Consider the following 16,637-nt stretch of genomic DNA (forward strand, 5'->3'; position numbering starts at 1 on the left):
ATTTAAATATTCGGAAAGGATTTGTTACTGTGAGAGCTGTGAAGTTGTGGAATCCCCCCCCCCCCCCGAATCAGTGGTACTGGCTGATTATTGGCCCCTCCGGGACACTATACACAGTGACAGACAGTGGGTACCCTGGGGTAGCAGTGCCCACTTTGTGTTTAATGTCCCAGAACACAGAGCAGCATTATGGGGCAATCATTGTTGGGGGTGGCTAGACAGTTCAATGTGCTTATTCACCTTGTGCGGGGCCCCTATGGGTCCAATAGGTCTAATTGGCCTAAGGCTGGCCCTGCAAGAAGGGGCTGGGTGGCTTCTTAGCAAGGGAGGGAATACAGGCTTATGGGAGATGGCTCTTAGTACAAATTGATCCAGAAATGATTTTTTCCCCCACTGGGGCAAATTAGAGAGGCTTCAGATGGGGTTTTTGCCTTCCTCTGGATCAACTAGTAGTTAGGCAGGTTATATATAGGCATTATGGTTGAACGTGATGAACGTGCAGCTTTTTTCAACCCAACTTACTATGTTACTATGTGAGACTTGGTGTTTGTTGGTGGATATCGGCCGCATGTGCCTGTAGCTGGGTGGGTTCGAGGCTTCCGGGTGCTGGCACCTATAGAAGAGTTTGTCAGCCTGGTAATCTATCCAACGTGCCTTTGTCCTTATTGTCTTCACTGAGGTCTGTGGGGTCAGGTCTCTTGACTCTTTAACTGGTCATGAAGAAATCAGCTGGATTTTATTCCAGTTCTAGGAAAGGTGGGGAATATCAGACTTAGAGCAAGATGGCGACCGTAGTGCCCACTGGGCCCAAACACTTTAGGGCTCACGGCAGCTACAGGGTCTGTTACCCCTGTTATTAAACCCCCCTCCTTATATAATTGCACCTCCAAATTCTCATGTTCTACCAAAAGCCTGAGCAGCCAATGCACAGCAGCGACATCACAAAATCAGTCACATGATAAGTGGCGCTAACCAATAGCAACTGGGCAGAACTTGGCTTCCATGATTGTTACAGAACTGGGTTAGGGGTAAAAGCGCATTGCTGAACCTGAGTGAGAAACTGCAAACAAAGCCCCCAAAAAGCAAATTCATGGATATTGTGGGTTTAATTCGTTTGTACAGTTTGGGGTTCAATTGTAGTTCCTTCCCCCCCCCCTTGCCACACAGGGGATTGTTGTGCGTTCCAGCTCATTGCTATTAAAGGGTTAACTGGGCTGCCCCCGGGGCAAATGATTGCCTGCGGCTGAATCACAAAGCCGGATTCTGGTACCGTACCGGCCAATGGCTCCTTCTTATATTTTTAAGGCAAATAATGACTCAAGGATGTTTTTGGCCCAAACTTGTCTTCTATGTGGATTGTTTTTCTAAACCTTTTCATTCTTTTGTAATGTTATCTCTATATTATCAGCGGGGCGGCCCAGCCCAAGTGTGGCAAGAAATGGAGAAAATACCTGTTATTTACCCCCCTACTAATGGGGCAGGTTATTATGTTGGTATAAAGGAGCTGTGGGCAATATATAGCGGCACAATGAGTCAGTGGGTGCAATGGGGTTGTTTGAGGATATGAATGGGATTAAAATACAAACTATTGAAACCAAACCAGTAGGAAATAACGTGCGTGTGTGCCCCCCAGGCAGAGCCCCCAGTCTCCGACACACATGGGTCCTGGTCTCCAGTTGCTCTTTCCATTCCCCAGTTAGCCCCGCCTCCTCAAGTACCTATTGTTCCCAGGTAGGTAGGCTCTTACCTGCAGGAGCCTGGGGGGGGGGGGTAAGTAGATAGTGCTTATCTGGCCCTCAGGGCAAGGGCACACTGAGCATGATATAATAACCTCTCTAATGCTTTATTTACCAGTAGGTCCTTCCAACGGGCACGAGGGCACCCACTCCGATTAGAGGAAAGGAGGTTCCATTTAAAAATTCAGAAAGGATTTTGTACAGGGGGAGCTGTGAAGTTGGGGGATCCCAACCCCCCCTAGAATCAGTGGTACTGGCTGATACATTAGATAGGTACAAGAAGGGGTTGGGTGGCTTTTCAGCAAGTGAGGGAATACAGGGCAAAGGTGCCCATACAGGGGCAGATTTCAGCTGCCAACATCGATCCTTTAGACCGATTCGCCAACTTATCTGCCCCTGTATGGGCACCAACACCTGGCCTGAAATTGGCCAGATCTCGATCGGGCAGGTTTGATTTTTCCCTGTTGGATCAGGGACCACATCAGCTCATTGATGTGGGTTGCAAGAGGCCTTATCTTAAAAACCAAAGATCAGCTGGTACCAATTTCTATTCCACTGTGCCCATAGTAACCCAAATGCGGTATAAGTGCCAGAATGCTGTATGTCTGCTCGCTAGGACAGTGATGGGCTCCATGTGGCCCTGTGATAGGAAACTGAAAAGGAAGCCTTTATGGGCCATTCTTCAATGTCTCTTTGCATGCATACAACATAAATTGGTATACATTGCCACCTTCCTGATTAAATACCACTGTTGGAGCCAATTACAAGCTCTAGTTAATACAGTAACCCTGCTATCAGAGTTGGACTGGCCCAGAAGGATACAGCAAGATCTAGCCTACCCAACCCTCAGAGCTACATGCTTCTCTTACCCTAGGCCAGTGCTGGAGACACAAAGCCAGACCCCCAGTACAACCAGAGCCCCCTGCTCTCCCCAGCATGGCCGCCAAGAAACACAGGGGGTGGGGGGCAGAAAGGAAAATGGAGAAAAGATCAGCAATATAGAGATGTAGAAAAGAGGGAGCATAAGACCAAAGAGTTGGAAAGAATAGAATACTGGGGGAAGGATAGGTTAGTGGCCGTGTTGCTTTCCAGGCCCCATCACTTCTGTCCAAAACACCCACCACAAATAAAAGCATCACAGCTGGAAATATTAATGCTTGGAATCTGATTTATTGCAGGAGGTCTTACAATTATAAGGGTCCTAGGGGGGCAAATGCCAATGGACCCCGGTTGTAATGACTATGAGCAGCATTACATTAGGGAGTTTTTGTAGCAGTTACTGGTGTGTCTGGCACTACGAGCATTACGGCAGATTTAGCACCATTATTACGAGGGGATAAGGGCCAAGCACTGGTGTTAAGATGGCGGCAGGGGATTATCAGTGGGTGGGGTGGATTCATCCTTGAACTTGGTATCACGGCAGTGCAGCACAGATTCACTTCCTAAACCCAGTTGGTACTGCCAGATGTACATAGACTTCTTGGGTTCCAACGTGATGGTCATCGATTCTTCCACCTCAGTAGCCTCGGTCCAGTTCTCTCTCTCCGTATTGACCGAGGATCCTCCGTATTCAGTTTTGAGGGAGAACTGTGCCTTTGCAATTAGAGCGGACAACCCCCCAGTTTCCATGCTGGCTTCAAGGGATATTTTCCAGTTGTGCTCTATACTGGACATCTTCTCTTTCTCATAGCCGACCTTCTTGGTGATCTTCTTGGTCCAGGTTACCGGAGTATCAGAATCATTGGAAATGGTTTTGATGCACTCCCACGTGCCAAACGATGGACCTTTGGTGATGGCCAAGCCCCCTGGGAGAAAGTTGATGACAGAGGGATGAAAAGAAAATGTCTGGCTATCTTCATCGTTGTGGAAATTGGTGGTTTTGTAGTATTGAAGCCCCCACTCATCATGGGGCTTCACAAAGTAGTAGTAGTCTTTTGTTCCAAAATAGTACAGCCCATTCTTACAGTTTGGATGGAGAGTATATTCTACACTGTCTTCATCCTTGTTCATGTTTTTGGTGCGACGATAGACACCTCGGCTCTGGTAGATGATGTAGTAATTGCCGAAAGCCGACAGATAATGGTCTCCCCCCTGGCAGTTGGGATGGAGAGAGTAGACGACTGCATCATCATCTTTATTCATATTAGTGACCCGGCGGTAGCTGGTGCCCTTAATGATGTAGAAGAAATCATCTTCATGGGCCAGGTAATGGTCCCCATCTCTACACGAGGGGTGGAGGGTAAAAATATCGAGATCTTCTCCCTTATTGAAATTTGTTGATCTCATGTAACAGTTCAGATCAGATCTAACGATGTAGTAATATTTATCAACTCCACAGAAGTCCACCCCGTGGGCCTCGTTCTTTGGTACAATCCCAACCATGATGAGGATTCTGAAAGAAAAGAAATGGCACCAAATGTGATAAATGTCGAAAATTGTAAGGTGTGGCCCCTGTCGGTCTCCTAGGGCCCAACTGGGAACCTGGCACCCCGAGTCTTCTTCCATAGGGAACTGGATAGAGAGGGTACAAAATGAAAGAGAAAAAAAAAAAGAAAGAAAAGTCGTTTGGATCCCCATACCTTAAGTCTGCTACAAAAATCATTTAAATAATGAATAAGCCCAATAGGGCTGTTCTGCCCCCAATAAGGGGTAATTATATCTTAGTTGGGATCAAGTACAGGTACTGTTTTATTATTACAGAGAAAAGGGAATCATTTAACCATGAAATAAACCCAATAGGGCTGTTCTGCCCCCAATAAGGGGTAATTATATCTTAGTTGGGATCAAGTACAGGTACTGTTTTATTATTACAGATAAAAGGGAATCATTTAACCATGAAATAAACCCAATAGGGCTGTTCTGCCCCAATAAGGGGTAATTATATCTTAGTTGGGATCAAGTACAGGTACTGTTTTATTATTACAGAGAAAAGGGAATCATTTAACCATTAAATAAAACCCAATAGGGCTGTTCTGCCCCAATAAGGGGTAATTATATCTTAGTTGGGATCAAGTACAGGTACTGTTTTATTATTACAGAGAAAAGGGAATCATTTAACCATTAAATAAACCCAATAGGGCTGTTCTGCCCCAATAAGGGGTAATTATATCTTAGTTGGGATCAAGTACAGGTACTGTTTTATTATTACAGAGAAAAGGGAATCATTTAACCATTAAATAAACCCAATAGGGCTGTTCTGCCCCCAATAAGGGTAATTATATCTTAGTTGGGATCAAGTACAGGTACTGTTTTATTATTACAGAGAAAAGGGAATCATTTAACCATTAAATAAACCCAATAGGGCTGTTCTGCCCCCAATAAGGGGTAATTATATCTTAGTTGGGATCAAGTACAGGTACTGTTTTATTATTACAGAGAAAAGGGAATCATTTAACCATTAAATAAACCCAATAGGGCTGTTCTGCCCCAATAAGGGGGTAATTATATCTTAGTTGGATCAAGTACAGGTACTGTTTTATTATTACAGAGAAAAGGGAATCATTTAACCATTAAATAAACCCAATAGGGCTGTTCTGCCCAATAAGGGTAATTATATCTTAGTTGGATCAAGTACAGGTACTGTTTTATTATTACAGAGAAAAGGGAATCATTTAACCATTAAAAAACCCAATAGGGCTGTTCTGCCCCAATAAGGGGTAATTATATCTTAGTTGGGATCAAGTACAGGTACTGTTTTATTATTACAGAGAAAAGGGAATCATTTAACCATTAAATAAACCCAATGGGACTGTTCTGCCCCCAATAAGGGGTAATTATATCTTAGTTGGGATCAAGTACAGGTACTGTTTTATTATTACAGAGAAAAGGAATCATTTAACCATTAAATAAACCCCAATAGGGCTGTTCTGCCCCAATAAGGGGTAATTATATCTTAGTGGGATCAAGTACAGGTACTGTTTTATTATTACAGAGAAAAGGGAATCATTTAACCATTAAATAAACCCAATAGGGCTGTTCTGCCCCAATAAGGGGTAATTATATCTTAGTTGGGATCAAGTACAGGTACTGTTTTATTATTACAGGGAATCAGTGACCCCCATTTGAAAGCTGCAAACAGTTTCAATAAGAAGCAAATAATTAAAATTATAAAGGAACAATGAAGGCAACTTGAAAAAAAAAATGCTTGGAATTGGCTATTCCTGCCTATAGGGACAGTGTGGCAGAGTAACCAGCAGGTGGCAGTGTTCAGTCAAACAAAGATATTGAGTCTGTGAACTGATATATTAACACTAAACCCAAAGCAATGTCACATTCCTTAGTATTTAGGGTTTACATTCCCCCCATGTAATTATGCCACTGCCCGTTACACTATCCTAATAAGGGGACATGAACCCCAAAATAAAGAAAAGCTCAGACTTATCAGCTCTCTTCTCCAGTGAATTCAGCTTTTCTTGTCTTTTATGTCAAACACTCACATACCAATCAAGCAGCGGGACTACAGGGAAAGTTTGTGCTTCGTTAGGGCAATTCCTCCCTAAACTGTTTGGGGGATGTTGCAGTAGCAGCTGATTAGATACCCCGTTAGCAGCAATAAGCCCCGCGCCAGTTTTAAAGAAATGGAAACGTTCCTATGGCAAGAGAATCCGTGCTGGTTCCCAGGGGCTCATTAAAAGGGTGGGTCACCTTTAATTTAACTTTCTAAGCAACTTTTCAGTTGGTCTTCATTTATTTCTTATAGTTTTTTTTTTTGATTATTTGCCTTTTTCCCCCCCAACTCTTTGCAGCTTTCAAATGGGGGTCACTGACCCCGGCAGCCAAACCCTATTGCTCTGTGAGGCTCCAGTTTTATTGTTATTGTTACTTTTCAGTACTTATTTTTCTATTCAAGCCCCTCTCCTATTCATATACCAGTCTGTCATTCAATCCACTCCCTGGTTGTTAAGGTAATTTGGATCTTAGCAACCAAATAGCTGCTGAAACTCCAAACTGGAGAACTGCTGAACAAAAACTGAAAATCTACAAATAATAAAAAAATGACATACTAAAAAAGCATACTAACAGTTAACTCCTGAACAACCCCTATAACAGTAGCTAAAAGCTGGGGGGCCCTGCCCAGATTCTATAGGCCACTAAGTCGCTACACAAGCACATAATGCACCATAATAACCGAGATATCACATGGTATATTTATATACAGTTACCTGGCGCCTCAGATCCAAGCAACTGCTGCACATTGAATAGAAACCTGCAACTCTCAGCTTCCGACTGCGCATCTATATACCCTAATTAATTGCCCCAGCATGTGTGGCCTGAAATGATTGGTCAGTCTCCCAAGCTAATTATCTCTTCCAATAAGTAACAGGCTTGCACCCTAGCAGCACCCAAGCTTAAACCTACATTTATTATTTGGGGTGCGGCCAGTCTGACCAAGGTGCTTTTGTGGCGCTATATACACCCAGATAGGGTAAAGACCCTATCTGGGGGTAAAATTTGTGTTAATTTATTAAGGGATCACTTTAGTTTTAAGATTAAAGGGATTCTCCCATGATGTTTATGGGGCACTTTTTATCTCTAAATGACACTGTTACACAGCAAATAATTCCCTCTGCCATTTAACCTTTTATTCTTCAACCAACAGATGTATTTGTAGCTGTAATATTGGTGTGTAGGCGCCATCTCAGTGCCTTGTGCCTGAGTCTGAGCTTTCAGCCAGCGCTACACATTAGAACTGCTTTCAGCTAACCTATTGTTTCTCCTACTCCCATGTAACTGGAGGAGTCCCAAGCCGGACTTGGATTTCTTACTATTGAGTGCTATTCTGATACCTACTGGGAGCTGCTATCTTGCTCCCTTCCCATTGTTCTGCTGATCGGCTGCTGGGGGTGAGGGGGGGGGATATCACTCCAACTTGCAGCGCAGCAGTAAAGTGTGAGTGAAGTTTATCAGAGCACAGGTCACATGGCTGTGGCACCCTGGGAAATGAAGAATATGGCTAGCCCCATGGGAAAAACAGATTACAATGCAGGATTCTGCTGGAGAAGCTCTATTAACGGATGGGCTTTGAAAAAAAAAAACATGCTTCCCATGACAGTATTGCTTTAAAGGGGAAGTAAATACTAGGAAAGAAGTAGAAGGCTAGAAATACTGCCCATCATCATTGGGGGCTTTGTACCAGACCAAGGGAACTGCTGCCCTTTAGAAGTTCTGTACCTCTACAGATGCCCCCAGTATCTCCTAATTTTATATACGGCTCCCAACACTGGGGCTGCTGGCACTTACCTGAGCTTAGGGACCCACTCACAATATACTGTATATATAATAAAGTCACAACACAAGGCTGATTAGCAGTTAATTTACTTTGGCGTTACATGGCAGCATAGAAACCAGTGCAGCCTCATTTTCTGCTTGATGATTTGTGATGTCCCCTAAACTCAGGCCCCCAAAATGTCCAGAGGTTGGCCTGTTTTACCAATATTTATTTCAATTCCTCATTAAATATGGCCTCATGGGGCCCCCTATACCTTCTGGGCCCCCAGCAGCTGCAGGCGCGGCTTTGTCTATATTTATGTCTCTGGCAGCAGCAATAAGGCCGCGGGCAGTCAGGGCAAGTACAGGAGGCTGTTTGTACCAGCACTGAGACGCACACATGCCAACCTCTTATTAAAGGACAACTAAACCTTCCAACAACTAAACCACCAGTCCCCCCCCACCCCCTGCCCAAACCACATCACTAAGAAGGTGCTGTGTATCAGAGTGGGCCGGGGTCATTTCTGTTTGGCCATCACGCATGGAAAAGTGCAGGAATATTGAAGGGCATAAAAACCATCGGCACCGGTTCCCAGACTCCCATTATCTCCTATTACCTGATCCAAAAAGATTGCCCTGAGTTGGGGTTACGAGCAGGGAAAGTTCTTGGTGGTTCTGATTGTACAAGTTCAGCAGATCCATATTAGGAGTTAGCCAATTAAACAGAGGCATCAGGACACTGCAGCCAGAACAGGAGTTCACCTGGGTTTGGGCAGAACCAGCGCTCGTCTATCATGATATGAGGTTTTCTGGTGACCATAACACTCTGATACCTGTGTCGGGGTATTATCCATGGAATTAGCCTTGGAAAATGTCTTTCATTTGCCTCCCCAAACACATATATCCCCCCTCTGTCTGTATCTGCTGGGCTACACCGGTCTCTATATTGAGTAACTGCCACAAGGGGGTGCCATTCTCATTGTGCCACAATTGTTGCATCTTCTTTATGATCTGTCTCCTCCATATCTGAGGCTTTATTTATCTCTGGGGGAAGCCGAGCTCTTGAGCCCCTTCCCCTCCCCAAATACAGTCCTAAACTCCAATTCAAACAACCAATTTGGCCAATTAGGAGCCAATTGCAGCCTATTTCCTACCCTTTAGGGTTGCGCTGATTGGGGGCTGATTGTGCCAAAAGAGAGATTAGTGCATCTAAATGTAATAGTGAGTGGGCCCTGGCCAGACTATTTAGAATCTAAAATGGATTTTCTATGTTTTCATTTTCTACCTGCCACTAGTTTATTCAATACCGATTCCTGATTGGCTGCTTTGGAGCAACATTAGCACCTATGGAAGTATAGAAGCCGCAATACCTCTGCATTGTGCCTTGTAAGGAGTCTTTGCTCTATGTAGGTTCCCATTCCAGATTCCCATCCCCATTCTTCTATGGAGTGTGACCCCCAACGACGTGTCCTACAGGAGAATATTTCATTACCCCCCATAAATTGTCAAAGTGTTGTGATATATTGTTTTGCCAATAGCCCTAAAGTGGGCACCAACCTGCCAATAATCTAAACTCTCCCACCCCCGTGGCACTCGAGGAGTAAATCGTCTGACGGAGGAAGGACATTTTAGCCCTGGGACTTGCCCTATTGCCCCATAATGGGACTCAAAAGCAGCAAGAATTCAATAATTTATTAGCAATAAACTGTAAATGCCGTCACACACTCAAATAGTAACAACCAGAATAGGAGTAAAATACATTCATTCCTGAGTCTCCGCTGCCCGCAGCAGCCCAGGGGCACAGTGCGACCGTCCGTGTCACGACTAGAGGTAGACCAAACGCCACGGCCTGGATTCACCGATCCACGAGGGAGAAATCCCCATCAATTCCTATGAACGTCCCATTTATTTTAAAGACCAAGGTACTGTTAGTCTGCAAATACTTTCTCTTTGCTCCATCTTCTCATACGTGGTCCAGCCCCCCAGTGGTTTATGGCACCATGAAGGTTGGGTATATGTTTAGGGCCACGTGGGTTTGGATAAAAAGTGGCTCCCAAGTTCCCAAGTTTAGTTGGAAAGTCCTGATAATGAATTGATTGTCTGGGGCAGAGCCGGGCAAACTCTGGCCCCGGAATTAGGGAAGGCAATGGGACTTCAACATCTCAAGGGCCAAGGGCATTGCACCCCCCTAATGAATCTTATTGGGTGTTCCTTGGGTTCCCCATGGCGAATAAGCATCCAGGATCAGCGCTCACCAGGAACGGATTTGTGGTTAAGGATAAGCATGGCCAACGGGAATAAATAAAGGGACGGCTATAGAAACCAGGTATCTTCATGCTCTATAGATGGGGAAATGTCCTTAATTGGTGGGACGGAGAGGTTCTCCACCAATAGTAACACCTTCATGTCATAAGCAGTTCCACCCAATAGGAGCACGTGGAAGGGACGGTCCGATTCTGCTTAGCAGTTGAATACTGGTCTACAGTTAGAAGAAATACTATAAAGAACTTCTCTACCACCAGGAACCAGCCAATCATCATGCACAGTCAACATGTAAAGACTCCTAGAGGTCCTGAAAGCCCTGAGACAAGATAATACTATAAAAGGCTTGAGTCTGCATTGCTTCGGGGGGGGGGGGCGGCGTCGGTGGGAGACCAGGTGGGTATGGTGTCCTACAGGAACATCTCAATAAAATCATGGCTTCTACCAAAGAGCTAAAGTCGGGGTTTTTCACAGTTTTGGTATAAAATCAAAGTCAGGATTACTGGAGTATTTTGCTGCTTATTGTTGCGTCGCTTGTAGATGATGCTACAATGTTAAAACATCCTCCCTCCCCCCCGTTTATTTCATCCGGATTCCACCGCTGAAGGATGATGAAGAGCTTCACAATGTGTGGTGGGTGGTCACCTGGCCCAGTTGCTGGATTGGCTGTCCTGGCTCGTCACCGATCGGACGCTGCAGCGCTTTTTTACAATCATATTGATGTAGGCTCTCATGATCTTGGTGATCTCCCCCACCTGCAATGGAAGCACAAAGCAAGATATTCATTATCCCCATTGGGCCCACAGAGATCCTGGCCAAAATTGATGACCCTTGGTATTTTAATAGCTCTACAATGACACCATTTTGTAGGCAGGGCTGCTCGTAGGATTGGCAGACTAAGCATGGGAGGGGCTTAGGGATGGGATGGAGTGAGTAAATGATAGTGTCCAACATTGACCCATACTGTAGTATTGTGGGTTGGACCAATTAACAAATGCCGCCTACCTGGGTGGTTTCAAAGAACATCTCTCTGTCGTCCACAGTGATCTTGAAGGTGTTGGGCTGGGGTGCTCCGAAGAAAATAATGTGCTCGTACTGAAACGTCTCCAACGGCTTCGCATCGCCGCGCTTGTACACCGACACGTTCTCGGCACTCACCCCGAGCCACAGGTCGTTGGGGAACCCCCCTTCCTTGTACTGTGGGAAACAAGTCAAGAAATGGGGGGTCAAGTTCATCCAACGTAACAAGTGAGACAAAATGAGAGAGGAAGGGGCAAGAAAATGCTGGCAAATACCCCTAGTTTGCTGGATGTTACTATGGGGATGGAAGATGGTTTTGCTTTTCATACCTCAACATCGAAGAGCGTGGATCCATATCCCGGCCATTCGCTCACAATGGTCATGTATTTCACCATGGCTTGGTGCTGGGACATGCCCTGTAACCGCGACCATTTCTCGGCAATACTGGTGCGAGCCGCAGACAGCTCCTCCTTCACCCACATCTCCATCATCTGCTCCTCCTCCACCTTCTGCTTCCTCATGGAGCCAACCTTGAAGCCACGCTTGAGCGTCCCCTCCAGGAAGCTGGTTCTCCTCCTCTCCAGGGTGTGGCCCGAGGTGCTGCTCTTGGTGGCCTGTAGGATTTTGGCTTTGAGTCTCTGTACGGGATACACTGTATCTAGGGACCAGTTGACCTTGGAGAAGTCCCCATGTTGGTACTGGAGCCTGAGGGCAGCCAAGTGCTGTAATGTCTCCTCGGGGGCTGGAAAGTGACCACTGGTGAGACTTTCATGGGCCTGGAATGGCATATTGGGATATTACAGTTTAATACCAATACTCTCTGAGCTACATTCATTATTATTTATTATATTTAATGTATGACAGTGAGATAATTAAAAACAAATGAAGTGAGAAAACTCAATCCAAGAGATTATTGAGACTCCGTTTCACGCAGCGATATTATTAGCCGCCCCGTACCTGCTCGAACATGAAGGCAAACTCAATGCCCTCCTTGGGGACACTCTGCACGTCCAGGAAACAATAGAGTTTGAAATACAGATTCCAGGGCCCCGGGTCATCCTCCTCGTCCGCTGTACCTGCCATCCTGGGGGCATAAGGGAAGGGCAATCAGAGGGGTTATAACCAGAAAAGAGAGAAGGGCAGAGTCATTACCTAAATAATATCATATACAGGTATGGGATCCCTTATCCGAATTACGGAAACCTGTCTCCCATAGACTCCATTTTAATCAAATAATTTAGAATTTTAAAACGGATTTCCTTTTTCTCTGTAATAATAAAACAGTACCTGTACTTGATCCCAACTAAGATATAATTACCCCTTATTGGGGCAGAACAGCCCTATTGGGTTTATTTCATGGTTAAATGATTCCTTTTTCTCTGTAATAATAAAACAGTACCTGTACTTGATCCCAACTAAGATATAATTACCCCTTATTGGGGCAGAACAGTCCTATTGGGTTTATTTCATGGTTAAATGATTCCCATTTCTCTGTAATAATAAAACAGTACCTGTACTTGATCCCAACTAAGATATAATTACCCCTTATTGGGGGCAGAACAGCCCTATTGGGTTTATTTCATGGTTAAATGATTCCCATTTCTCTGTAATAATAAAACAGTACCTGTACTTGATCCCAACTAAGATATAATTACCCCTTATTGGGGGCAGAACAGCCCTATTGGGTTTATTTCATGGTTAAATGATTCCCATTTCTCTGTAATAATAAAACAGTACCTGTACTTGATCCCAACTAAGATATAATTACCCCTTATTGGGGGCAGAACAGCCCTATTGGGTTTATTTCATGGTTAAATGATTCCCATTTCTCTGTAATAATAAAACAGTACCTGTACTTGATCCCAACTAAGATATAATTACCCCTTATTGGGGCAGAACAGCCCTATTGGGTTTATTTAATGGTTAAATGATTCCCTTTTCTCTGTAATAATAAAACAGTACCTGTACTTGATCCCAACTAAGATATAATTACCCCTTATTGGGGCAGAACAGCCCTATTGGGTTTATTTAATGGTTAAATGATTCCCTTTTCTCTGTAATAATAAAACAGTACCTGTACTTGATCCCAACTAAGATATAATTACCCCTTATTGGGGCAGAACAGCCCTATTGGGTTTATTTCATGGTTAAATGATTCCCTTTTCTCTGTAATAATAAAACAGTACCTGTACTTGATCCCAACTAAGATATAATTACCCCTTATTGGGGGCAGAACAGCCCTATTGGGTTTAATTAATGTTTAATTGATTTTTTTAGTAGACTTAAGGTATGGAGATCCAAATTACAGAAAGACCCCTTATCCAGAATACCCTTGGTCCCAAGCATTCTGGATAACGGTTCCTATACCTGCAATTAATTCACTGTGTTCATTTGTAGTGCAATATAAATTAAGAGCTCTGGCCACTAGAGGGAGCTCCTGTTCCATTACATTTCTTTACACTGGCTCATTTGTCCAATGATATTTACAGTTACATTTGTATTGCACTTTTCTAATCATTTCCTATTCTCGCTTGTAATTTAGGTCAGTTGAAGATAGTCCCAAGGTCTTGCTTCCAGCCTGACCCTGGGAAAGAGAGCACTGACCCTGGGAAAGAGAGCAGCCCATATATAAAGCTGCCCATCAACTTGTATTTACTGAAAGTTTCTTTGATGTTTTAGATAATCTGGTAACCTCACACCATGACAGCTTTCTTCATGGAGTCCATTCAAATGCCCTGGGGGTTTATGTGCCGACTGGCCTGCCCTTTACAGCATAGAAGTAAAACAAAACCACTTTATAAAGAGTGACCTGAGCAGAAGACAGTTCCTGTCCAGGTGTTTTCAGCCTCAGCTACTATTCTACTAGCAAATACAACCATTTAGTGGACATGTCACATAGAGGATAGAGGGGGTAAAGGATGAGGAGTACCTCTCGAACTTTGCCAAGACATCGGCCACAATGACCCGACTCTCCACCGCCCTGTCTGTGTGTTTGTTGTGCTCGAACAGAGCGAACATATTGCGACTGTTATCCATGGAGAGACCCCGAATCAACTTCTCTACAACCTGCGGGGGGACAACGAGCAGACATCACTTTGAGAATTAGAAGTAACTGCCCACCAGTGGGGCCTAGGAGAGCATCTATGAGGTTCTTCATCAGGATTCCTCAAGTACAACCCAAAATAATGAGCAGTCTCACCTCTCCCGCTGTGGTATGAGAGTTGATGCTGATCTGGCAGGAACCGCCACCATGACAGTAGACAGAGGTGGTCATGTGACTGCGCGTCAACAGCGCAGAAATCTCTTCTTGGGATGGGACCATCTCTCGGCACTTGGTCTTCTTCAATGCGTCCACAATAAAGTGAGCAAACTGCTCGACCTCGGTGCCTGGGAAGCTGTCCCTCACCCTAATAAAGAGGGAAATGAGTATGTTGGGTATCTAAGACTGGTCAACTCTAGTACAGAAAGCTCTGATTGGTTGGGTATGAGTTCCGTAAGAAGCCCAAAATAACACACGGTCATTGACAAATGAAGCTCAAACCAGCCCAATGTTCTAGTTCTAGGTCTTGGTTCCTCACCGTTTCAGATGGAACTTGAGATATCGCAGAATGTCCCGGCCGGGAAGGAAGGTGCAACTCATGCAGGACAGGAGCTGCCAGTGGCGCAGATTTCCAGGGCTGTTGGGTTCTGGCACATGATTGGTCTGTTTGATCAGCTGACAGTAGACCTCATCCCTTAGGGACTTCAGATCTTGGCAGGTTTGTAAGATTCCCTGGATGATAGGGACTGGGTCTGGAACCGTCTCGATCTCCTGCAGCGAGTTGAAGATGCGGACGGCCTCGTCCTGAAGAGTGGTGTAGCCCTTCTCTTTTTGTACTGCAAGGAGGGGATTGTGGGGAAAAATCGGGGTTAACAAAGAGCTCATAGACACAACGGAACCCGACACAACCACTCCAACTCAACATAGGGCGAGGTTTATCCGGCCAAATATAGGTAAGTACTGGCCAACCCCTTCCACAAGGAATAAAAGAAGGAAACTTACAGTTGAGGTTGACGTCTCCATAAGGCAAGGGCAGCAGAGGCGAGTGCAAAGGATGCTGGGTATATCTCAGAATGGGATTCCTCTTGTAGGTCTGTTCTACGGCCTCGCTGTTCAGGCTGTTCTCCTGTTGGTGGGTTCAGACAACACATTAAGACCGTTGTATTTAAAACCTGTAGCCCTTTAGCATCACTTATTTGTGACCAACCGAGGGGACCTTATTGTATGAAGGTTAAGTTCCCCTTTAAACCCAACAAATTCTGATCTTTGAAACCAACCTTGATGTCCCTGATCAGCTGCTGGGTGGGAGTCTCAATGGGTGCCTTGCTGTCGATGACCCCCTGGATGGCGTTGGCCCACCGCATTGCCTCGTTGAGCAGTTTGGTGTAGAGCCTGTACGAATGTTTCCGCCCATAGACAACAAGGTTCCAATATCCTATAGGAGAAGTTCCAACAGGATTGAGTAAGACTGAACCCACTTACCCTAGGGGTCCCATTCAGATACGCCGCAGCCCAGCAGATCTTGCCTTACCCGTTTCCGAGTGGACCTTCTCATCGGGCTGCACCACGGAGCACAGGCTGTTCAGTACAAGGGTCCCCAGCTTGGACCCACCCCGTTCAGAGGACTTGTAATAATCGAGGGAATTCCGGTTCAACACAAACCAGCGCCTCTTTAGCTTCAGAGACGCCGTCTTGTTGCTGCTCTGCACCTCCTTGTGGAGCCAACCTGTAGGGACCCAGAGGTGGCAATAAACAAAGGGGGCAGAACTATTGTGAATTGAATCTTTGAGGGCAATAAGCTGGTGAAGATATGAGATACTACTGGAACGTTCCTGGTATGGGGAGTTATGTTGGAATAATGGAGAGTCAGACCGTGTAGCAGATTTCCCATGTTAGACCTGAGCGTTACCTCTTACAAGGAATTCCTGTCCGTCCACCTTGGCCTCCCCCCGGGGCTTCTGCAGTAGTGAGATCCAGTGGTGCATCTCCTCCGCTATGTCTGTGTTACAGTGTATCACGCGGTTTGCAGTGATGATCACAAAGGAGTTTGGCCTGAAAGACAGATTAGTTTAAATCTCCAAACATTTGTTGTCCTTATTTGGTCCCAGAACCCCTCAGTGACTGCTAATATCCTTATCATTTACAGTAGGGGGTACAGTATCCCTTATAATACATGAGTGATACTCAGAGTTCCCTGTATAACTCAGCCTGCAGCCTTGTGCCTTTATATGGGCACAGAACCCCTCAGTGACTGCTAATATCCTTATCATTTACAGTAGGGGGTACATTATCCCTTATAATACATGAGTGATACTCAGAGTTCCCTGTATAACTCAGCCTGCAGCCTTGTGCCTTTATATGGGGGGCACAGA

The 16,637-nt window shown here is 45.0% G+C and overlaps 3 protein-coding genes across 3 annotated transcripts in view; all 3 read right to left on the reverse strand.

Moving 5' to 3' along the window:
• Window positions 1-16,637, reverse strand: part of LOC116407773 — an 880,143-nt gene that overhangs the window by 79,170 nt on the left and 784,336 nt on the right. The window lies entirely within an intron of this gene.
• LOC100495238 lies at window positions 2,885-7,002 on the reverse strand. Its single transcript, XM_002942680.5, has 2 exons — window positions 6,899-7,002; window positions 2,885-4,128 (listed from the first exon to the last, which is right to left on the reverse strand). The coding sequence occupies exon 2, from the start codon at window positions 4,116-4,118 to the stop codon at window positions 3,093-3,095; it is 1,026 nt and encodes a 341-aa protein (XP_002942726.2). The 5' UTR covers window positions 4,119-4,128; window positions 6,899-7,002; the 3' UTR covers window positions 2,885-3,092.
• Window positions 9,621-16,637, reverse strand: part of myo10.2 (myosin 10, gene 2) — a 42,765-nt gene continuing 35,748 nt past the window's right edge. The window contains exons 30-40 of the mRNA XM_031893768.1: window positions 16,175-16,317; window positions 15,797-15,991; window positions 15,543-15,700; window positions 15,268-15,391; window positions 14,804-15,101; window positions 14,425-14,632; window positions 14,155-14,291; window positions 12,183-12,309; window positions 11,555-12,001; window positions 11,211-11,402; window positions 9,621-10,960 (exon numbers count right to left, since the gene is read on the reverse strand). Coding sequence (XP_031749628.1) covers window positions 10,847-10,960; window positions 11,211-11,402; window positions 11,555-12,001; window positions 12,183-12,309; window positions 14,155-14,291; window positions 14,425-14,632; window positions 14,804-15,101; window positions 15,268-15,391; window positions 15,543-15,700; window positions 15,797-15,991; window positions 16,175-16,317 — 2,143 coding nt within the window. The 3' untranslated portion in view covers window positions 9,621-10,846. The remainder of the gene's footprint in view (window positions 10,961-11,210; window positions 11,403-11,554; window positions 12,002-12,182; window positions 12,310-14,154; window positions 14,292-14,424; window positions 14,633-14,803; window positions 15,102-15,267; window positions 15,392-15,542; window positions 15,701-15,796; window positions 15,992-16,174; window positions 16,318-16,637) is intronic.

The sequence above is a fragment of the Xenopus tropicalis genome, chromosome 9 (assembly GCF_000004195.4).
Source record: "Xenopus tropicalis strain Nigerian chromosome 9, UCB_Xtro_10.0, whole genome shotgun sequence".
Classification (NCBI taxonomy): domain Eukaryota; kingdom Metazoa; phylum Chordata; class Amphibia; order Anura; family Pipidae; genus Xenopus; species Xenopus tropicalis.

What these genes read in the sequence shown, in the direction of transcription:
- LOC100495238 (XM_002942680.5), bottom strand. Translation starts at nt 4,118, where the DNA reads ATGGTTGGGATTGTACCAAAGAACGAGGCCCACGGGGTGGACTTCTGT.